Source organism: Doryrhamphus excisus, chromosome 14, assembly GCF_030265055.1.
Source record: "Doryrhamphus excisus isolate RoL2022-K1 chromosome 14, RoL_Dexc_1.0, whole genome shotgun sequence".
Taxonomy (NCBI): domain Eukaryota; kingdom Metazoa; phylum Chordata; class Actinopteri; order Syngnathiformes; family Syngnathidae; genus Doryrhamphus; species Doryrhamphus excisus.
The window spans coordinates 19,850,100-19,873,821 of NC_080479.1; the positions used below are offsets into that span (position 1 = coordinate 19,850,100).

General features: G+C 41.2%; 1 protein-coding gene across 3 annotated transcripts in view; it reads left to right on the forward strand.

Moving 5' to 3' along the window:
* LOC131101619 (alpha-catulin-like) overlaps positions 1-23,722 on the forward strand; it is a 46,545-nt gene that overhangs the window by 20,411 nt on the left and 2,412 nt on the right. Inside the window, exons 2-16 of one of the 3 annotated variants that reach the window (XM_058046921.1) lie at positions 8,290-8,479; positions 10,077-10,270; positions 13,816-13,935; positions 15,022-15,111; positions 15,233-15,403; positions 16,405-16,605; positions 16,751-16,837; positions 16,907-17,065; positions 19,710-19,802; positions 20,331-20,481; positions 21,703-21,740; positions 21,816-21,866; positions 22,293-22,447; positions 22,572-22,620; positions 22,783-22,839. In XM_058046921.1, the coding sequence (XP_057902904.1) occupies positions 8,290-8,479; positions 10,077-10,270; positions 13,816-13,935; positions 15,022-15,111; positions 15,233-15,403; positions 16,405-16,605; positions 16,751-16,837; positions 16,907-17,065; positions 19,710-19,802; positions 20,331-20,481; positions 21,703-21,740; positions 21,816-21,866; positions 22,293-22,447; positions 22,572-22,620; positions 22,783-22,839 (1,806 nt within the window). The remainder of the gene's footprint in view (positions 1-8,289; positions 8,480-10,076; positions 10,271-13,815; positions 13,936-15,021; positions 15,112-15,232; positions 15,404-16,404; positions 16,606-16,750; positions 16,838-16,906; positions 17,066-19,709; positions 19,803-20,330; positions 20,482-21,702; positions 21,741-21,815; positions 21,867-22,292; positions 22,448-22,571; positions 22,621-22,782; positions 22,840-23,722) is intronic. The other 2 variants (XM_058046923.1, XM_058046922.1) reach the window with 2 other exon arrangements.

The following is a 23,722-nucleotide window of genomic DNA, read 5'->3' on the forward strand; positions in this document are numbered from 1 at the left end:
ACCACATCAAATAACGAAATTGATAAAGCAGCTACCTCAACCATCAAAAAGTTGGCCCAAGCCATGATGCCAGGTTGTATGTTGAGTTTCAATAAAATACTTTGGAAAGAACAGGCGGGCCATATTGAAACACTTGGCGGGCCGGAGGTGGCCCCCGGGCCGTAGTTTGCCCACCCCTGATCTAGTAAGATGATAGATTTGCATATTAAACGGGTGTTGTTTACCATTGAGCATTGCCAGCTAAGGTAGGATTTCTTTGCCGTTTTTTGGTTTGTTGAGCGAGATCTTGGAGAATTTTTCCCGGACTAATGCATCCATCTCCGGTCTAAAATTCCACCATGGGCAGATGAAGGCGTACTAATCGGCGCTGATCCAGATTAGGATTGTATACAATAAATCCTCTCATACGTCCCATTCAGACTCAACAAGGGGAGCTAAATTGAATGTGGAAGGTCTGGTTATGGACACACCTGCTGGACCCGCTTAGGACGTGATGGATGTCCTTTTAGCGATGATGGAGTAGATGCCACCTCAACGTCTCGACCCACGTTTGAACGAGGGAGGCGTATTTCTTCCTCCCCGGGAACATGGAAAAAAACCTCCAGCTGCCTTTCACGCCCCTCTCAGCTTGGAAAGCGGCGGCGGCACGGCTCCAAGGATCGATGCCAGGCTGTCGTACGAGGCCACGAGGGGGAATATTCCGTGGGTTTATTTGACAGTAAACGCTCCCCGGGAAGCCATGAGCAGCATTTTATTGGCTTGACTGCTGACTGCTGGCTTTACACTCCGTTCTGCTGCTCGCCACTTTGTTTGGCGGCTGGAACGCCAAGCCATCGATGCACACGGGAGTGGAATTGACGCTTGGGCCGCCCCTAATGCAGGGGTGTCCAAAGTGCAGTCCCGGGGGTGTTTTTTTTTGTAATAAAATAAAACAAAAACACCCAACAAAAACGTGACAAATAGAGCAAAAATGCAGAATGTTAAGACAAATTGCTGACATTTAATTACTAATAATTAATAATACAAATCTACGGCATGTTTTTATTTTTACTAATACATTACTAATATTATATTGAAAAATATTTTTTCCCCCTATTTAAAAAAAAAAAAAGAAGCATTTTTGGACAAAATTTTAATTATAAAAAACTTTTTAAACAAATGTCAACAATCTTACAAGAATACATAAATAAAAAAATAGAGCAAAAATGTGGAATGTGATAAAAATAAAATAAAAATGATGATACCAATTAATAATAGTAATTTATGGGCTGAAATATACTATTTTTAACAAGAAAAAAAAGTAAAAATAATTATATAATTATATAATTATATTATATATATATATAATTATATATAATTATATTATATAAATAATAATATAAAAAAATATTACAACTTTGTGCCTAATGTTAATTTTACAAAACAGTACGATCCAAAACTATTGGATTGTTTGTTTTTTTGCTTTTTTTTTTTTTTACAAAAATTATTTTTTTAAAAATATTTCATTTTTTTAACTATATAATTGATACTTTTTCAACAAATTATTATTTGGGAATATATAAAAGTGGGTTGTGATCAAAATACTTTGTAAAATCCAAATTAGAGAGATCTTAAAGGTGCTTATCAAATTCTGTGCTGATCCGACTAAACGTCCTAAACTTGCGACCGGATTAGTTTTGTAGAGAAATTTCAAGTCAGTGTGACTTACAAGCTCAATAAGAGCGCCATCGTGTGATTTATTAGTCCGAAAAATAATAGCACATGCAACACAGCAGGGGTGCGCTTTTTGACAAAGTTTCAGCCTTTGGTGTGCAGCGGTTGAAGAGTAGAAGAGTTGCAAGATGGCGTGTCCTCATCTTGACTCTGCTCTTTGCTGTTGCTCCTGTTTTGCACCAGAGGATGCTAACAAAGATGCTAACTCTGCACTCCTCCGTCCCTGGAGTGAAGGTTAGAGCCAACTGTCAGAGCAGGTGAGCGTCCCCCTCAGGGCCCCTCGCTATGCGATGTCGACCCCCTCCCTCGGTCCAGTCTTGTAGTCCGAGGCGGGTCAGGTGAGCAGCCCACACAGCCGGAGGGAGTGTGACCCGTCGGTGACGTTGCCTTCAGGGCACATCTGCTCTTCTTGGCAGAGCTGCTGCTTCCTTGACTTCTTTCTTGCCTCCCACGTTCCGCCTTCCATCTTCCGTCTTCCATCTTCCATGCACAGAGCAAGCAGGAAGTCATGAAAAGACGCATTGTGCCCTGTTGAATGCTGGCTGTGTGTGTTGTGATGTCATTACGGCATCGGCGTTCCCAAAATGGGAGACGACAAAACAGGAAAATGACATAAAAATGAATGAATAAAAAATAACAGCTTTCTCGCAAATTCATCCAACAGCTACACAGGAAGCTTTCTAGATCTTCCAGATTTGGGTGTGCACACGCCACTGTGATTGGTCACACTCCCAAAGACTTCCGAACCCCACTTCCCGAATTTTGTTGGGATAGGAGTTGATAAAAAAATGAATAAACCCGAGGAGCTACTGGTAGTTTTTTGCGGGTCGCAGGTAGGCCACGGACTAGCGGCGGGAAAAGGCTATTAGCAACTCCAGATATTGGTGATTGTAATTTGCATCCAGGTCCCTGTATGCACGCTGTGTAGTGCTACACAGACCACCGCTTCCTTACACGGGACGCTTAGAAATCGTTACTTATAGCTTCGATTCGGTCTCTTCAATATCACTAAGAAACGTTGGAAACGTTGCAGACTTCAGCAACATGTCCACAAAACAGTCCCAGATTCTCTTGCTGGTCCGGGATCATCAACTCCAACCACTTCTACCTGACACCTGAGTCTGTAGACATTCAGCTGTCCGTCATGTGTTAGCAGAGGCCAACATGGACGCATACTTGGCTTCCACCATGTCTACAAGGAGAACTGATGACCTGTACGGTTTTACTAATCCTAGCAGTTACAGCAGAAGAAACCACCAAAGATCCCTGGTCTTTGGATGCTGCTGTCAGCTCGCCCAACTGGCTCGTGGCTTCCTGAAAACGCCCCCCCAACACCACCACCACCCCCATCCGCCATCCGCCTCTCAGCCGCAATCAGTCGGTATTATCCGCCTTGTGTATGCATGCGGAGTGCTCGAATTGTTTTCACTGGAGTCTGCGGTCTTTACGAGCATCTGTGCTGCCTCCTTCAAGGCCCCGTCACTCACACGTGTGCCAAATTTGCTTTTGCGGCGTTCGTACCAGATGCTTTATGAGCATATTGACTTTAGAGGAGTTATGGTTCGGGAATGGTGTTAAAATAGCAGGCTGCAACGGGTGGTACGAGGTGTGCTGGGGGGGACAAAATGCAGGGTAAGAATGACCGTACCCTGGTTTGGCTGAGAATAAGAAGATGTAGCAGGAGGGATCATGGTTGTCGGTGACTTTTGGAAAGCATCAATAGCTCTTCTCAATGAGCAGCAGCATTTCAAAATATTATTTAACAAAAATCTGCATTAATTTTAGGAGCATAGCATTGTAGTCAATGTCAATGGTTCTCGCCCGGGCAAAGTGGAAAGCCATCTCCGGGTCGGGTATGAGATCCTGCCCCAAGCGGAGGAGTTGAAGTGCGTCGGGGTCTTGTTCATCCACAGTGATGCCGATTCCGCATCGGTCAGTTGTGGTGAAAAAGGAGCCGAGCCAAAGACGGAGCTCTCAATTTCGCCACTTTGTTTGGCGGCTGGAACGCCAAGCCATCGATGCACACGGGAGTGGAATTGACGCTTGGGCCGCCCCTAATGCAGGGGTGTCCAAAGTGCAGCCCCGGCCGTCGTTTTATTGTCACCCCAATATAAAATAAAACAAAAAAAACCAACAAAAATGTGAAAAATAGAGTAAAAATGCAGAATGTTAAGACAAATTGCTGACATTTTAATTACTAATAATTATTAATACAAATATATGCCCTGTTTTTATTTTTACTAAAACATTACTAATATTTTAGTGAAAAATATTTTTTCCCCTTTTTTTTTTTTTTTAAAAAAAAGCATTTTTGGACAAAAATTATTTTACTAAAAAACTTTTTAAACAAATATCAATCTTACAAGTATACAGAAATAAAAAAATAGAGCAAAAATGTGGAATGTGATAAAAATAAAATAAAACTGTTGATACTGTTGTTACTAATAATTAATAATACAAATCTACGCCATGTTTTTATTTTTACTAATACATTACTAATATTATATTGAAAAATATTTTTTCCCCCTATTTAAAAAAAAAAAAGAAGCATTTTTGGAGAAAATTTTAATTATAAAAAACTTTTTAAACAAATGTCAACAATCTTACAAGAATACATAAATAAAAAAATAGAGCAAAAATGTGGAATGTGATAAAAATAAAATAAAACTGTTGATACCAATTAATAATAGTAATTTATGGGCTGAAATATACTATTTTTAACAAGAAAAAAAAGAAAATTACAACTTTGTACCTAATGTTAATTTTACAAAACAGTATGATCCAAAACTATTGGATTGTTTGTTTTTTTGCTTTTTTTTTTTTTTACAAAAATTATTTTTTAAAGCAAATATTTAATTTTTTTAACTACAATTTCATGGACGATCTTTGTTCCTACCCTCGCCTACGATCGTGAACTTTGCGTAGTAACCGAAAAGACGAGATTGTGGGCACAGGCAGCCGAAATAACTTTTGTCAGTCGTGTGGCTGGAAGCACTGAGCAGAACCAGGAGCCAGATGAGGGGGCTCCCGGACGCCTCCCTGGGGGGCGTTAAGGTCACGTCCGACAGTCCGGTAGTAGGTCTTGGGGAAACCTTGGCTGGACTATGGCCTGGGAACACCTTGGGATCTGCAAGGAGGAGCAGGACATATATTTACCAGTAGGCCATGAAATATATAAATTTCTTATGAAATCACATTATTATTATTATATAATAATAATATATTGTGGGTTGGTATCACGTAAACACGTTCCCCGTGCTAACAGTGGTAGCTAGCGCCACTAAAATGTTGACATGTGCGTTGATGTCCGCTGTGTGGCCTCCTTTTGTGATCTCTCACGTCGCCTGCGAGCGCATTCCCAGCCTGTGGCGACGCGGTGGACAAAGACGCCCGTTCCATCGCTCTTGAGTTCCGGCTGTGGTCACATGACTTTAGGGCGAGGAGATTCCTGGGAGCTTCCGTGTTCTTCCAGTGGTACTCCCGTCCGTATCCATGGGAGGCGGGAGGCATACGTTTCCAGCTTTTGTTCCCGTCTGATTTACAGTAGCTTACCGAGGCCTGGACTTGGGATCCTGCTGACTGGCTCATATTCATCCTTCCCCCTCACATACCTGGCTCCAATTGTCACAATGGGAAAAAGAATTCCTATCTGCTACTACCAAGGCAGCACGGCTTCCAGTCTGCTCAGCAACACCCGGGCAACATCAGCGTACCACATCGGGCCTTCAAAATAAAAGCAGTAGGGTCAATTGACAAAATATACAGTATGTGTCTGTGTGTATATGTGTGTGTGTATATATATATATATATGTATATGTGTGTGTGTATATATATATATATATATATATATATATATATATATGTATATGTGTGTGTGTATATATATATATATATATGTGTGTGTGTATATATATATATGTATATGTGTGTGTGTGTGTGTGTATATATATATATATATGTGTGTGTGTGTCTATGTATGTGTGTATATATATATATATAAATATAATAATAATATAAAATAAATAAATATAAAAATTATGAAATAATTGTATAAAATAATAATAAAATGAATATAAAATAAATAATAAAATAAATATAAAAACAAATAATAATAATAACTTATTTAACAGCCTAATATAATAGACATAATATTTTATATACTGTATAAAAAATAAATATAAATGTTACAACGTGCCATGAAGTATATGCATTTCTTGCTAAATAAATATCTTGGTCATGAAATAAATAATTACCATTAAATTATTATTTATTTAATTTAATTTGACACATTTTATGCTAGCAGGCAGTAGAATTTCCCAAATTTTGCCTTATTTTCTGGATATTTTTCCTAGTTTACAAATGTAAATATTGGCAGGTATGATTCTAGAAATCAGTCACACTTTTCTTGAGATTTTGATTATGTGGGACAATTTTGGGGCGGAAGAAGGGCAGCGGAGGCACGTCGCCATGGCGGGCGAGGCTCGCTGTTGTTTGGGATGTCGTCTGTTAGTGATGCAGCTGGAAATGCAGAATAACAAATGTCATCATTTAGAAATGCGATTGCACGTCAGTGTGCCATTTTTGTTTTGTTTCACAGCGGCGTCATTGAGATGCTAATGACTAAGCACAATGAGACGGGATTGGAGGGATTGGCCGGGGATGCGTGGTCTGCTAGACAAACGGCATTGTTAATAGGAAAGCTGGACACATTGTGTTTTGACACGATGGTGTGTTCTGGAGGTTTCTGGGCTGGAGGCTCCTTAGCGGGATGCGCTCATTGGCATTCCTGCTGTGCACCAGCGCAACCGCTTCACCGACGAGCACAGCAAAAGTCTGCCGAGAGGAGAAACTTTTAAATGAGTGGACTGCGGTGGAAAAACTTCTTATTCCGAAAACCTTTCCTATTCGCCGTGGACGTCCTCGTTAGGTGTGTGTGCAGCAAAGTACGGCCGCAACGATGAACGTCGTTAAAGGCATTAACATTGTCACGTTCAAGGCCCCCCACTGTGCCAAAGTCGTGTTCAATGTTCAGTCAAATTTGTCCCCAGAGTCCGTTTATGACTCCCTCGCTGGTTTGCTTCACTTTTGAGAGAAGAGGTGCTCAAACACTCACTTTTTGGAAGGTCATGACCCCATAAATGTAGGCTTCGCTACACATCTTAAAATAAAGCTTCGTCAAAGACTACTGTTGATATTAATTTCACTCTGCTCAGTTTTTCCCCATTTTTGCAGTTTTTTGTCATATTTTCCACACATTTTTGTTTTCTTTGAAAATAATTATGAATATACTCCTTGTAATATTCACACTATTCCAACATTCTAAAATTAAAATAAAATTACAGCTTTTTTTATCACGAGAAGGCAACTTTTTTCATAATATTTTTTCTTAAATTATTGCTGATTTTGCGATTTTCTTGTTGAATTCTATTTTTTGCATTTTTCTGATTTTTTTTTCCCCCCAACTATTTCAACTTTATTTTTGTAAATCTTCATCTGGTAAATATAATTTTATATTTTTACGTTTTTCCCACAACCTCTTTTTCTAAAATGTTCCGCTTTGTTTTATTTGCTGGTCAAAATATTACGACTTTTCCATAATATTTCCACTTTATGCTACTATAATTATTGTATTGTTCCTTATTATATTACATTATTGTTGTGAAATTATGATAATTACATTTTGTTACATTTTTTTCTTTATATTGTGACTTTATTCCATTTTTGCTGTTATTTTTTAAAAAACTTAAAAAAAAAAAATTTAAAATTTAAATTTTTGAAAAGCAAGTATTTGTTTTATTTTTTTTTAAATAACTTTTTGTCTCCTACAGCGTCCACAAACATGACACACGCATACCTCATGTCCGTTTAGGCATGTTGGAAGGTTACGTCATCAATACAATGATCAACACATCAATACTGTTTGCGAAACTAAAAACATCATAATATGGAGATGAAGTACGTCTGGTGACCATTAATATTAATATGCCGTTAAAGGGAGGTTTGGACAGTGCAGGTGTACCTAATGAAGCGGCCAGCGAGTGTGTTCAGTCGTTCCAGCAGACGCCAGGGAAGGAGGTCTGTTGCGCAACGCGAAGGCGCTAACAGCGAGTCGTGACGTGAATGGCGTGTCAGCGTGCTCGTATTCCCGCCGCTCGCCTGCTCCGTGTCCCGACAGCCGGCGTCGGGAGCGCCTGGCTCCGTGCGCATGAGTCAGACGTCAACAAGAGGCTGGCGGGAAGCTCTCACAACTCTTGGAAGTGGGGAGAAAAAAAAAATACTGGTTGTGAGCTCTTTGGGGGGGGTTGTTATCTTGTTTTGGTCAGAGCTGGTGGGCGGGATCAATGCCGTGATTGGCAGAACTGCATGTTAGATGCGTAACTGTGGGGAGGATGAAGATATCACCACCTGCTGCTTCCTGCACTAAATAATTACACCAACAGCAGGCGGGAGGGGAAGGGATCAATAATTAATGGAAGATAATTGGCTGCCGGCATACATAATACATAAGACCACTGTGGGACCCCCCCACTCCCACCCCCACCGGAACAATTTTAATTCTTTTTCTTCTTTTTGAAGATCACCACGCTCATCAACCACAAGGAGCGGCCCAAAAAGTCTGAGCGCACCCTAGCGGCCATCCACCGCGTGGGCCAGGCGGTCAGCGTGGCCGTGGGACGCTTCGTCGCCGTCGGGGAGGCCATCGCCGCCGAGAACCAAGAGCTGAAAGATGAGATGGGACACGCCTGCTTCGAGGCCCGGAGAGCGGGTAGGAGACGTTAATTTGCATTGTCCCCCTTTTTAAGGTGTGTAGCGAAGCCTGCTGTTTTTCCAAAGTCAACAAAACAAGCTAGCGGTCTTCAGCGCCACTCCAACCAACAAAAACCAAAGAGGAAGAATCATTTATTTACAAATATACCACCGTGGACTCTTTTCACATTTGGTGTGCGTAAATGTGTGCGCACACTAAAATGTTCCTTCCATGCGGAACTTTGTAACTTTTCACCTGCACGCTACACACATCCATGCTTCCCACTTCCTCCTTCCTGTGGAACGCTTTAATACGTGGGAAAGATGCGTGAAAGATCATCACCTCTTGTAAACCACTTAAGTGTCTTCATCACCTCAGAGAAACGAACTTGTATGTGTTTTTATCCGGGACTCATAGTCCCCCCCCACCCCCCCCCCCCCCCCCTTGAGAGAATGAGTCACACGTCTCCACTTCCTGTCTCTGTGTTGGCTGTCTTTACAAATCAGCGCTTTGCGCCATTATCACGTTGTTGAGTAGAAATTGCGTCGCATGCGGCGTGATATTGTATACACATATTGAAAACACCCCCTTTAGCACAAATAACCACATTACCAATATGAACATATGTTAGTGGTTATGGTATATTATGGTTTGAAGTATTTTAGACAGATTTATTTCAATTTATGTATTGTTTTTGTTGTTTCTTAAAATTGTATACAGCGTTCCCTCGTTTATCATGGAGGATAGGTTCCCAAAATAGCCCCCAATAATATCTATTGCAGATATTAATAATAATATCTGTGAAGTAGCCAACTTTTTAAAATGTAATTTATTTTTTTAACAATTATTCCATATGTTTTTAGGGTGCAAAACCCCTCACCATACACTTGATACCTTTTGTTATTAGCATTTCATCACATCTTGTTTAAACACCCCCAAAAAAGTTCAAACTTTCCTTTTTAAATTATATTGATGAACGAGTTCGGACACAAGAAGTATTTTAGAGACTTTGGGATTCAACATTTTGTCGACATTGAGGGTTTTGTCCGGGAAAAACTTGCAAACATACCAAGACTTCAAGCTAGCAAGCTAGCGATGGCAAAGGAGACATGACAGGGCGGTGCCAAGGAGACTGACTGACAGTGGTCTACAGCCAATCAGGACAGTGCGGACAGACAGAGAGAGAGACACTCGATTTAAAGGGCCAGGCGTTTTCATCTTCTGAGAGCTCACCAGGCATGCAAAGTTTATTTATTTACACATAACAAAATGATACATTATAACGGCTAAAATGTCTTAAATATATATATTTTTTAAAATACATAAAAATTCTGTGTACTGAATGTAAAAAAATATATATATTTTAAATTTGAATGTTACTTTATATTGATATTTGTTGACTTATATGTATGTAAATATATATATAATCTCACACATAAAAATTTCAAGGAATTTATTTAAATGTATTTATTGAGTTGTTTCTGTATTAAATATGTGCGAAGGCTTTCTTTACTACACATAATGGTATATTTTGCCTCAAAACATATTCATTTGTAAGTATAATGTATTTTTGTAGAAATATGTTCATCCAGCATGTCCCGCCTTGTCCGTACAGGGGACGCCATCGCCCAGCTGACGGATGTAGGACCGGCCGCGGCCGTTCCCACGGCGACGGACGCCCGCATCACGGTATTCAGCGACCGCACGGGCATGGTGAAGGCCGCCCGTTTGCTCCTGTCGTCGGTCACCAAAGTTTTGGTGCTGGCCGACCGCATCGTCATCAAGCAGATCGTCACGTCGCGAAACAAGGTGAAACCACAAACATGCAAAAAAATACAACACAATAAAATAGTACAACTTAGAGGCAACAAATGATACATTTTCACTCCTAAAAACGCCATTACAGACATGATCGTCTTCATAAAAAATGTAATGATTTCAATCATGCATATTAGTTTTACGATCAACTTCAGAGCTGCAAGTTGCTTGAAAATCCAAAACTGATTCATTTGAAAAAAAAAAGTGACCTGCGGCTTTCCCGTCAACAGCGAGATAAGCTCGCACAAAGACAATTGAGTAAGACAGCCAGTGCGAGGCGGACGCAGATTAATCACCACCGGGAAGCCTGGTTTGGGCCCGACGGTGGACGTCCATCTGTCCTCCATTAGCAGCAAACGCGATTACATCCTTCCTCCGACCTCCTCGTTCTCTTTGTGTTGTGTGGCGTGTGCAGAAAAGCTGCTGCGTTAGCGAGCACGCTCTCTGACTGTGCAGCTTCACGCACACAAAAAAAAAAACAAGGCGGCACCTCAGAGATGCTTCATTTGCAGCTTTTATTTTGGGGAATGTAAGGACAGCACACTGGCTCAAGGCCCTCTCGGTCATTTGGAAGATTCATCTTGTTGAAAAACTGATTTTTGTAAATGTTCCACTTATATTCCTTCCCCAAAGCATAAGGAGGAGGTGAGATTATTCCATACGTGAACGGATTATAAACCAAACGGTGCTTTATTCTACTATTTAACAACACGCACATCGTATTTTTTTACTGGATCTTCTCCCACACTTCCATCAGAGTCCTCGACTTCTGGATCTGAATGGAACAGCTGGGCAATTTGGCAAAATCAAACATGGCGGATTCCCTCTCATTGTCCGTGTCGGGTCTCGTTGGCCAATGATGGCGGCTTTCACCAAAGATGGGACAATAGTGAAAGCAGCATCCGCAATCATTCAAATATGGTGGGCTAACTCTTACCGAAGTAGCGCAACATTTTTACACATTTTGGAAACAGTTATTTTTTTTTTAATAATGAGCTAGAGTGCATGAGAAAGTGGAGGTGATGGATGCCAACCACTCATTCATGATTTCATTTTAAAGGTGGCAAAAGGCAGTTGCCTACAGCCACAGCTGTTAATGTTTTTGACTCGGTGCTAATAAGAGACCCCGGCGGTTATTTGGCAGTCATCTGGCAACTCCAGGAAACTCTGTGCTGAATTGAATTGGAGCATTGATGCTATATTATTATTATTACGTTTGAAAAATGGACTTATGTGTTTCATTTAAAATGAAAAAAATATATAATGAAGTTAGTATATTTTTAATTAGAATAAAAAGGAAACATTTTTTAAATATCTAATAATAATTAGCATTATATATTATAAAAATTCTGAATTAAATATTATATTTTAATAATTGTGGTTCATATTGAAATTAATAATGAGCTGGAGTGCATGAGAAAGTGGAGGTAAGGGATGCCAACCACTCATTCATGATTTCATTTTAAAGATTGCAAAAGGCAGTTGCCTACAGCCACAGCTGTTTTTGACTCGGTGCTAATAAGAGACCCCGGCGGTTATTTGGCAGTCATCTGGCAACTCCAGGAAACTCTGTGCCGAATTGAATTGGAGCATTGATGCTATATTATTATTATGTTTGAAAAATTGACTTATGTGTTTCATTTAAAATGAAAAAAAATATATAATGAAGTTAGTATATTTTTAATTCGAATAAAAAGGTAACATTTTTTAAATATCTAATAATTAGCATTATATATTATAAAAATTCTGAATTAAATATTATATTTTAATAATTGTGGTTCATATTGAAATTAATAATGAGCTGGAGTGCATGAGAAAGTGGAGGTGATGGATGCAAACCACTCATTCATGATTTAATTTTAAAGATGGCAAAAGGCAGTTGCCTACAGCCACAGCTGTTAATGTTTTTGACTCGGTGCTAATAAGAGACCCCGGCGGTTATTTGGCAGTCATCTGGCAACTCCAGGAAACTCTGTGCTGAATTGAATTGGAGCATTGATGCTATATTATTATTATGTTTGAAAAATTGACTTATGTGTTTCATTTAAAATGAAAAAAATATATAATGAAGTTAGTATATTTTTAATTCGAATAAAAAGGTAACATTTTTTAAATATCTAATAATTAGCATTATATATTATAAAAATTCTGAATTAAATATTATATTTTAATAATTGTGGTTCATATTGAAATTAATAATGAGCTGGAGTGCATGAGAAAGTGGAGGTGATGTATGCCAACCACTCATTCATGATTTCATTTTAAAGATTGCAAAAGGCAGTTGCCTACAGCCACAGCTGTTAATGTTTTTGACTCGGTGCTAATAAGAGACCCCGGTGGTTATTTGGCAGTCATCTGGCAACTCCAGGAAACTCTGTGCCGAATTGAATTGGAGCATTGATGCTATATTATTATTATTACGTTTGAAAAATGGACTTATGTGTTTCATTTAAAATGAAAAAAATATATAATGAAGTTAGTATATTTTTAATTAGAATAAAAAGGAAACATTTTTTAAATATCTAATAATTAGCATTATATATACTGAATAATTCTGAATTAAATATTATATTTTAATAATTGTGGTTCATATTGAAATTAATAATGAGCTGGAGTGCATGAGAAAGTGGAGGTGATGGATGCCAACCACTCATTCATGATTTCATTTTAAAGATGGCAAAAGGCAGTTGCCTACAGCCACAGCTGTTAATGTTTTTGACTCGGTGCTAATAAGAGACCCCGGCGGTTATTTGGCGGTCATCTGGCAACTCCAGGAAACTGAATTGAATTGGAGCATTGATGCTATATTATTATTATGTTTGAAAATTTGATTTATGTGTTACAATTTAAAATGAAAAAAATATATAATGAAGTTAGTATATTTTTATATATTTAATATGAACAAGAAACAAATAAATATCTAATAATAATTAGCATTATATGTTATAAAAAATGCTGAATAAAATATTGTATTTTAATAATTGTGGTATAATATTTATATTAATATTTTATATTATACAATAATTATTCTTATTAAAATATAATATATTTATATAATAAATAAAATATATGATAAAATAATTGGTGTTATCGTTTAGTTATTGTACACAAAAGAAGAAATAAATCTGCTCTGCGAAGAGGTTTCCTGCAGATGGAGGCGTCTTTCTGGTACCATGCTGCCCCCTATTGGTACGGAGTGTCAATGTCGCGGCCCAACTCCAACATTGGACCTTTGAAGAGTAACTTTGCGTGTAACTATTTCCAAGTTAAGAGGCGGCATTGAGCAGCGATGCCGGCCTGGTGTTTTCGCTTATATTTCATACAGAATATCCGGATGAGGCCGGAGTGGACGGTTGCTAGGCAACAGCAGCATCGGGGACTTCCTAATCTGGAAAATCCTTCAAAATTCAGTTGACACCTCACACACACACACACACACACACACACAGGTGTGCTATTATTTGTATGCCAAGTGCAACACTATATGAGGACCCCCCCCCACACCCACAACAACCACGCCCCCCATCTCTCTGCAGGTCCTGGTGACCCTGGACCATCTGGAGCGCGTCAGCACCTTCCAGGAATTTGTGCAGATTTTCAGCCAGTTTGGCAACGAGATGGTGGAGTTTGCTCACCTCACCGGAGACAGACAGAACGTGAGTAGCATTCCGAAAGGGGTGGGGGGGGGTGGTTTTGGGTCCAAAGCATGAGCTTGGAGTGATGCTGACTGAACTTGGCCAATGACTACTTGACCTTTTGTGTGGAGAAGCTATGGTTTCTTTTGTTTTGTTTGCAGTATGTATGAAAATTTAAGGATCGGGAAGGGGGGGGGGGCACTTTGATACATTATACATGAAAGATACTACAAGCAATATCCAATGTAGGTCAATATACGCTAAACTATCTGAACAAAACATCTCAGCTTTGTGTTACTGATCCTTTTTCTATGCCGCTTATCCTAATATCTAATAATAGAGCTCATTAATAATCCATTTCTTTTACATAGAATTTTATATTGTCATCTTCTTCACCATTGAGTGAAAGTTACTACTTTTAACACTTAATACAAAATCAATAAAACTATTATTAAAGTACTTTGACTACCTGTAAACTTTGAAGTTGAAGGTGAAATACTAATCATTAGTATTAGTAGTTTACTGGTTAGATTATAGTAATATATGTTATATAGTGGTAAGAGGTATATCGTTGACATGTAACTTGCATCCTGAAATACTTGCACCCCTGCTATACATTATGTATGTACACAATGTACACAAATGTGTGTAGCTCAAGTGTTTTGCCAGTAGCCATCACGAAAAATGAAAGATGGGGAGGGGCGGGGCACGGATCGCCCCTCTTTTGGAAGCGTACCTGGCTTTGTAGTCGAATGGACTCTGTACTTGGCTAATGGTGGCTTTCAAAGCATCATCTCAGCCTCTTTAGAGAAGCTGCAGCCTTTATCTTTGGAGCCAATGATGGATAATGACATGGTGACATGGCTGCCCATTTGCTTTTATTTTGGAAGGGAGCATATTGTCCACGCTGTGATGCTCTATTTTTATGAAGAATGCTGTTTAGAAGAGTGACTGCTATTTCTGGACGGTTCCCTTTAGTGTCCCTTCATTCGGCATGAAAGATATTTCCCATGGCTGCCTTTGGACATCTCCAAGAGTTGACACAAGTTGGAGGAAAGCCACTTTTTCACCATCTGGTGTGTGTGTGTGTGTGTGTGTGTGTTGTAGGACCTGAAGGACGAGAAGAAAAAAGCCAGGATGGCAGCAGCTCGGGCCGTGTTGGAGAAATGCACCATGATGCTCCTCACAGCCTCCAAGGTGAACCAAAGCTTAAATAAACCAAAGACCGCATCCTGCAATCAGCTTTGATTTATTTGTGGACTGAAAGCAGGGAATGTGTTTTTTATTTTTTTTGGGTTGTTGTTTTTTTTACCTGCAGACTTGCCTGAGGCACCCGGACTGCGAGTCGGCAAGGATCAACAAAGACGCCGTTTTCCAGAGGATGCGCTGCGCCTTGGAGCAGGTCATCGAGATCGTCACGGAGGCACGGAGCTGCGGGGAGAACAAGAGCCTCCCCGCCAGCATTTACAACGGCATCAAAGACTACAAGGTACGCAGGGCCGTCAGGACCGGGATGAAAAGGTCAGCTGACCACTTTGGTACCGAGGAAACCCAGCCGTCACTCAGGAAGTGTTTTGTTTTATTTTATTTTATTTTATTTTATTTTATTTTATTTTATTTTATTTTATTTTATTTTATTTTATTTTATTTTATTTTATTTTATTTTATTTTATTTTATTTTATTTTATTTTATTTTATTTTATTTTATTTTATTTTATTACTTTTACTTTTACTTTTACTTTTATTTAATTTTATTTTTTTACTTTTACTTTTACTTTTATTTAATTTTATTTTTTTACTTTTACTTTTATTTTTACTTTTACTTTATTTTTACTTTTACTTTATTTTTACTTTATTTTTACTTTTACTTTATTTTTACTTTTACTTTATTTTTTCCATTTTTTTTAAACAAAAAGAGGTGATGACACAACTGCACAACAGAAGAGATCACGTGTGGTGAAGTTTTAAAAACGGCCACAAGGTGGCGGAAGTGCATTTTGTAAGCGCTTGAAAAATTTAAAATTAAAAATAAAATAAAAATTTATAAAATTAAGTAACAAAAAATACGTAAATGATATTAGGAAAGCAGGAAGTGAACAAATGTAACAGTTAGTGATTGTAAAAGTACCAGATGGAGGGGTAGGATTTAATAAGCTTTGCTTCTTCCTACTCCTTTCATTACATTTGCGTCAAAGTGAAAGTTATGCTTGAAACGTATCTTTTCACAAAAAAACTTTTTCTCCCTTTTTAGTTGTGAAATGATATTTTTGTTGTGAACCAATAATATTTCTTATTTTATTTTTTATTTATTTTTATTTTCCAAACAACAAAAACTACAACTAAATTCTCTCAATGTTCTTCTTGGTTGTTTTCCATTTTTGTTCATTTTATTGAAATGTGTTAGATTTGATGCCATTTTTTCCCAAAGTCTACATAACTCTGCATATGATAAAATATGACTTCACGACTGATGAATAAATCCCCCATCAGTCCAGCGTGGAGTGCCTGCGGGACAACCTGTACGCCTCGCCGCCAGACAGCGTCGGCCGCCAGCTGGAGGCGCTGGTGGAGCGCACCGAGGACTTCACCGACTCGGCCTACACGGGCCACGAGCAGCGCCAGGCCATCCTGGGCCTGTGCCAGCTGGCCCGCCAGGACGCCCAGCAGCTGCTGCACGCCTGGACCCAAGCGGTACGGCACGGGCTCAATTCCATGTCACTCAAGTCACTAGTTTCATCAAAGATGCGAAAAAAACAACAGAGGCTCAGCTCGCCTTTGAATTGGAATACCGAGGTTTGAAGTTGTAATGATTAAATCCGTGATGTCGTCCCCGCAGCAGTCTGTCCACGCCAAAGACGCCACCGACGACTTGGAGGTGGCCATCGCCAAGTCGTGCCAGAGCGTCAACGACCTCAGACGCGAGGTGAGCCGACTTGGGAACTCCACGGGGCAAGTTGGAGGGGACTGACCGCCTTTGACCTTTGACCCGCAGCTCCACAAGGTGGCGGTCAGCCGCACCTCGGACATGCTGAGGGTCCATGCGGAGCATTCGCCGCTGCGTGCGCTCAAGGCGGCCGGCGGCGAGGGAAACCTGGAGGTGGTGGCGCAATACTCCCGAACGCTGACCGAGCAGAAGGAGCAACTGGTGGAGGTTAGAGATGGCCGAGTCATGATCCGGTCGTTCAAAACAGACCTTTGGGGTTCACGTGTACTTGTCTCCGTTTACCCGTTCAATGACTCACTCCTGCTAGTTAAAAAGGGAAACTGGGCAACGACTAACTCTTAGTCTAACTCTACTTAGGGAAGACTTGCGTTTTACTGACTCACCCGTTGATGTAAAGTTGACTTTTATTGACGGAATATTCGATGAAGACTCACGGTTGCTTGAGGAAGACTCGTTTGGAAGAAGAGTCGAAAAGACTTGAGTTCCACTGACTCACAAAGTGATGAAGACTCAAGATTCGCCGACTCATGGCTGGTACTGGAGGAATACTCGAGTGATACTCAATTAAGACTCGAATTTGACTGACTCATACGTCGACGAAGAATCAGGTTTCACTGCATCACAAAGACTCAAGTTTGACTAACTCGTGATGCAGTGAATACCTGACTTTCTCTGACTTGAGTAGACTTGACTTTTGATGACGCACGAATCCTTGACAAAGACTGACAGGTCGGCAAACAATTACATTTTGCTGACTCGTGGGTGCTAGAGGAAAACTCAAAGAATCGAGTTTTACTAACTCATGGGGTGACACCGACTTTAGTTATACTGACTCACGGGTGCTCGAGGAAGACTCGATTTTCACTGACTTACGGCTGCAAGACAAAGATTCGAATGTCACTGACTCGCACTGACACTCAAGTGTTTCTGACTGACGGATACTTGATGAAGACTCAAATTTGACTAACTCACAAGAAGACGTCTCACTGACTCGTGATACAGTAGACCCGAGTTTCTCTGACTTGAGTACTCAGGGAAGACTCTAGTTTTCCTGACTCTCGGGTTGACGCACAAATACTTAACAGAGACTGACTCACGGGTCGAAGAATCAAATTTTGCTGACTCACGGGTACTTACCTGTGCCACGGGTACTTGAGTTTTACTAACTCGCAGAGATGAGTTGTGCTGTGTACCTGGTGCTCGAGGAAGACTCGAGTTTCACTGACTCATGAAAAGACGAAGACTCGAGTTTCACGGACTCATTAAAAGACAAAGACTCGGGTTTCACTGACTCATGAAAAGACAAATACTCGGGTTTCACGGACTCATGAAAAGACGAAGACTCGGGTTTCACGGACTCATGAAAAGACGAAGACTCGAGTTTCACTGACTCATGAAAAGACGAAGACTCGAGTTTCACTGACTCATGAAAAGACGAAGACTCGAGTTTCACTGACTCGTGAAAAGACGAAGACTCGAGTTTCACTGACTCGTGAAAAGACGAAGACTCGAGTTTCACTGACTCGTGAAAAGACGAAGACTCGAGTTTGACTGACTCATGAAAAGACGAAGACTCGAGTTTCACTGACTCATGAAAAGACGAAGACTCGAGTTTCACTGACTCATGAAAAGGCGAAGACTCGAGTTTCACTGACTCATGAAAAGACGAAGACTCGAGTTTCACGGACTCATGAAAAGACGAAGACTCGAGTTTCACGGACTCATGAAAAGACAAAGACTCGAGTTTCACAGACTCATGAAAGGGCAAAGACTTGAGTTTCACTGACTCGTGAAAAGACAAAGACTCGAGTTTCACTGACTCGTGAAAAGACGAAGACTCAAGTTTTACTGACTCATGAAAAGACGAAGACTCGAGTTTCACTGACTCGTGAAAACACAAAGACTCGGGTTTCACTGACTCATGAAAAGACAAAGACTCGAGTTTCGCTGACTCATGAAAAGACAAAGACTCGAGTTTCGTTGACTCATGAAAAGACAAAGACTCGAGTTTTACTGACTCATGAAAAGACAAATACTCGAGTTTTACTGACTCATGAAAAGACGAAGACTCGAGTTTTACTGACTCATGAAAAGACGAAGACTCGAGTTTCACTGACTCGTGAAAAGACGAAGACTCGAGTTTCACTGACTCGTGAAAAGACGAAGACTCGAGTTTCACTGACTCATGAAAAGACGAAGACTCGAGTTTCACTGAGTCATGAAAAGACAAAGACTCGAGTTTCACTGACTCACGAAAAGACGAAGACTCGAGTTTCACTGACTCATGAAAAGACGAAGACTCGAGTTTGACTGACTCATGAAAAGACGAAGACTCGGGTTTCACTAACTCATGAAAAGACAAAGACTCGGGTTTCACTAACTCATGAAAAGACGAAGACTCGGGTTTCACTAACTCATGAAAAGACAAAGACTCGAGTTTCACTGACTCATGAAAAGACGAAGACTCGAGTTTCACTGACTCATGAAAAGACGAAGACTCGAGTTTCACTGACTCATGAAAAGACGAAGACTCGAGTTTCACGGACTCATGAAAAGACGAAGACTCGAGTTTCACTGACTCATGAAAAGACGAAGACTCGAGTTTCACGGACTCTTGAAAAGACGAAGACTCAGGTTTTACTGACTCATGGTTGATCAATGAAGACTTGAATTTCACCGAGTCCCGGGTACTGACTGGAACACTGGAGTGTTACTAACTCTCGGGTAACTCACCAACTCGTGGGTGTGGAATTTGTTGTATGGCTGCAATAATCCTCCACACCAGCAGGTGGCGCTAACTTTGCAGGGTTTGCTAACTGGTGGGTTTGTTCATCTTTGGCTTTGTTGGCAGAATTGCCGTCTGCTGTGTCACGTGTCCGGAACCGAGCCGCTGGAGATAACGTGCACGCACGCGGAGGAGACCTTCCACGTCATCGGACCGCAGGTAAAGCCGTTTGGTATCATGTTGGATGTTGGTGGGTTTGGGGGTGGGGGTGAGGGTGGGGGCCGTCTGCCGTGAGAAGACACTTTGTCCTCTTCCTACACATGTTTCCTCCGTGTCCAGCAATTATCCTGCACCGCAGAATCTTCCCGTCCTGCAGGGTTGGCATCAGACCCTTCGGTAATGACTCCGCTCCCGAGGTCAGGGTTCAGGAAATGGATAACGTAGCGGCATGAGGAGGAACCGGGGGGGTGGGAGTGGGGGGGCTAATTGGCTATCACGTATAACACGGCAGGGAATATCCTCATTTCCTGCGGGACAAATTAGCACCGTCATTAGCCTTCCTTCAGTGTGATGGGTTGGTCTGTCACGGACGACAAATAAAATCTTTAAATAGGCCCATCCTTTACGGAGCTTCACCCCGGCTGCTTTTCAAAATAAAGCTCCGTGGGGCGTACGCGTGGATAAAGTCTGTACGTTGAGGTTTATTAATAGCGGGACACAAAGCTATAAAATAATTTAACGTTTCAGATCATCTCGGCGGCCCAAACTTTGGCGCTGCACCCGTCCAGCAAGATCGCCAAGGAGAACCTGGAGGTGTTCTGCGAGGCGTGGGAGTCCCAGCTGAGCGACATGGCGCTGCTCGTCCGTGAGATCGACGACGTCTTCGAGGGCAAGCGAGGTGGGGGGGGGGGGCAAAGTGCAGCTATAGCTTACCTTAGCTAGAACATAAATAACCTCCTAGCACAGGGTGTTTTTGACTCGCGGGCCACTTTGATTTAACAAAATTGTCCCGGGGGGGGGGCAGAATATATATTTAATACACACTATTTTACGCTTATAATTCTGACAGTCCGCATTGAATTATTATTAATATTAGTCTAATTTGATCTGTAAATCATACTATCAGCTGTCACTATCAGACCACAGCAAATTACGAAATTTAATTTTACAGTTTTGTTTTTTTTCTGAATCATACATCCGACTTGACTTATGTTGCCAGCTGTTGTTAAAATTGTTAAAATTTGAAATAATTAGAAGCAGTTGATGTTTGCTAAATAATCACTAATAAATAAAATAAATCACTATATTGACAGTTACTATGGTACCCATTATGTCATGGTATGGTCATATCACCTCGTGCTTCGGTACGTGACAAAAAAAAAAAACAAACAAAAAAAAACCTTAAACCATATTAGGAAAGCAGGAAGTGAACAAATTATTATGTCATTGTAGGGTCACATCACCTCGTACTTCGGTACGAGGTACATTATTTAAAAAAAAAAACAAAAAAAAAACCTTAAACTGTATTATGGAAAGCAGGAAGTGATCAAATTATTATGTCATTGTAGGATCACATCACCTCGTACTTCGGTACGAGGTACATTATTAAAAAAAAAACAAAAAAAAACCTTAAACTGTATTATGGAAAGCAGGAAGTGATCAAATTATTATGTCATTGTAGGATCACATCACCTCGTACTTCGGTACGAGGTACATTATTTAAAAAAAAAACAAAAAAAACCCTTAAACTGTATTATGGAAAGCAGGAAGTGAACAAATGTAAGAGTTACTGATTGTAAAAGTACCAGATGGAGGGGTAGGATTTAATAAGCTTTGCTTCTTCCTACTCCTTTTGGACATGTGGAACTGGGAACTGATTATGTGATGCATTCAATTGTAATCTGATGCATGTTCAAATGAAATTAAACCATTACCATTACTATAGAAAGCAACTGGCGGGCCGGATTCAAACGCTTAGTGGGCCGCATGTGGCCCCCGGGCCGTAGTTTGCCCACCCCTGTCCTAGCATGTTAACATAACCTCCTTTAGTATGTTTGGACCCCCCCCCCCCTTGGTCCATACGGACTCTAACACCTTACCGTCCTTTTTCTGCTCCCAGGAGACAAAAGACCGTATTTGTCACTTCCTCGACCGGGGGTGAGTATCCGCCAATGACACGCCTCCTTTGACGTCACCTGATCATGACACCCCCGCCCCCCTCCCTTCCCGCAGAAACACTCGGCTAACCTGAAGACCGCCAAGGCTGTCAAGTTGGACGCGGAGGTGAGCGTCCATGCGTCCTGGCTGTCAACGTTAACGCGTTAGTGGCGCTTTAACGGACGATCCCTTTAACGGCGGCACATTTTGAACGTGCACTCCTCCCGTTTGACCCTTGACCCCCACCGTAGTTTGGTTGAAAAAGTCAGGCAAATCGCATTAACCATTCAAAAACTGTGGAAATAGTTGGAGTAGAAGAAGCTAACTGTGTTGGGAAAATATGGATGCATTTTAACAAGGACACAAAAACGCTTCAGCCTGACCGACACCAGGACTAATATGCACCGCTATAGAGTCACTTACAAAAGAAGGCTATCTCGAGGGGTGACTAGCGTGACTGATCCCTCCTGCTACCTCTTCTTATTCTCTGTCAGACCAGGTGTGTGAGGTTTTGAGTGAGGTTTTGTCAATGCTTTGCGTTTGCCCGCGCAGGAGCAGACCAGCATGGCCAAACTGGGCCTGGAGCTCCGCCTGCTGTCATCGGACGTGGACGCCGAGGTGGACAAGTGGGAGGAGCCAGAGCACGACTTGGTCCGGCAGAGCCAGAGCCTGGCCAGCATGGCCTACAACATGTACCTGTTCACCAGGTCTGCACACGCGTCCTTCACTGGTGTTTTTGTTGCTGGGTTGACTCTCGTTTCCTTCCTTCCTTCCTTCCTTCCTTCCTTTCCTCATGTTCTGTGTTTTCTTCCCTATCGATTGATTTCCCAGAGGGGAGGGTCTGCTGAAGACGACACTCGATCTTTTCCATCAAGCCGAGGTGCGTCTGTGTCCGTTCTTCCTGCCTGTTTAAACACGGCATGATGGCGTGCGGTCATTTGCACGAGTCGGCAAATGTCAGGCGGGATTGATTCCGCCACCGGAGATGAGTTCAAGAAGCGGGAGAAAACGCTGGATTGACTCGCTTGTTTTCCTTCCTAAGGTTCTGTCAGAAGAAGGACTCCAGCTCAGTTCTTCCCTACAAGTCTTCTTCACTCAGGTACTGTAGGACTTAACCAGCGCCCCCTTCAGGGTCACGCCGTAAAAGTCAAGCAAGAACCCTGTTGGCTTTGACGAAAGTGTGCGGTTGCTAAAGCGGGAACATTATTGATTTTGGAATGATCCAGCACAAGACGTTAGAGGTCGCTGAGGTCCAGAGTGACTAGTCTGGGTTTCGATCAAACCTGCTGGTTATTGATGAGCTCGATGGACTGGAGCTCCCGGCCGCCATTGATCCTCACAATCGATATGGTAGCTGGGTCCAAACCTTCAGAAACAGTCAAATGTCTTCAAACATCTGGGATGGGATTATTACAATGAATAATTAAAAAGTCTAATTAAGATTTTGAAAGATAAAATTGAATAAAATATAATATTCCCACACTCCAAAAACATGCTAGGTTAATTAGCCACTCCAAATTGTCCATAGGTATGAATGTGAGTGTGAATGGTTGTTTGTCTATATGTGCCCTGTGATTGGCTGGCCACCAGTCCAGGGTGTACCCCGCCTCCTGCCCAAAGACAGCTGGGATAGGCTCCAGCACCCCCTCGACCCTCGTGAGGAAAAGCGGCAGAAAATGAATGAATGAATAAATATAATATTAATATAAATATAATGGGCGGCACGGTGGTCTAGGGGTTAGCGCACAGACCTCACAGCTAGGAGACCAGGGTTCAATTCCACCCTCGGCCATCTCTGTGTGGAGTTTGCATGTTCTCCCCGTGCATGCGTGGGTTTTCTCCGGGTACTCCGGTTTCCTCCCACATTCCAAAAACATGCTAGGTTAATTAGCCACTCCAAATTGTCCATAGGTATGAATGTGAGTGTGAATGGTTGTTTGTCTATATGTGCCCTGTGATTGGCTGGCCACCAGTCTAGGGTG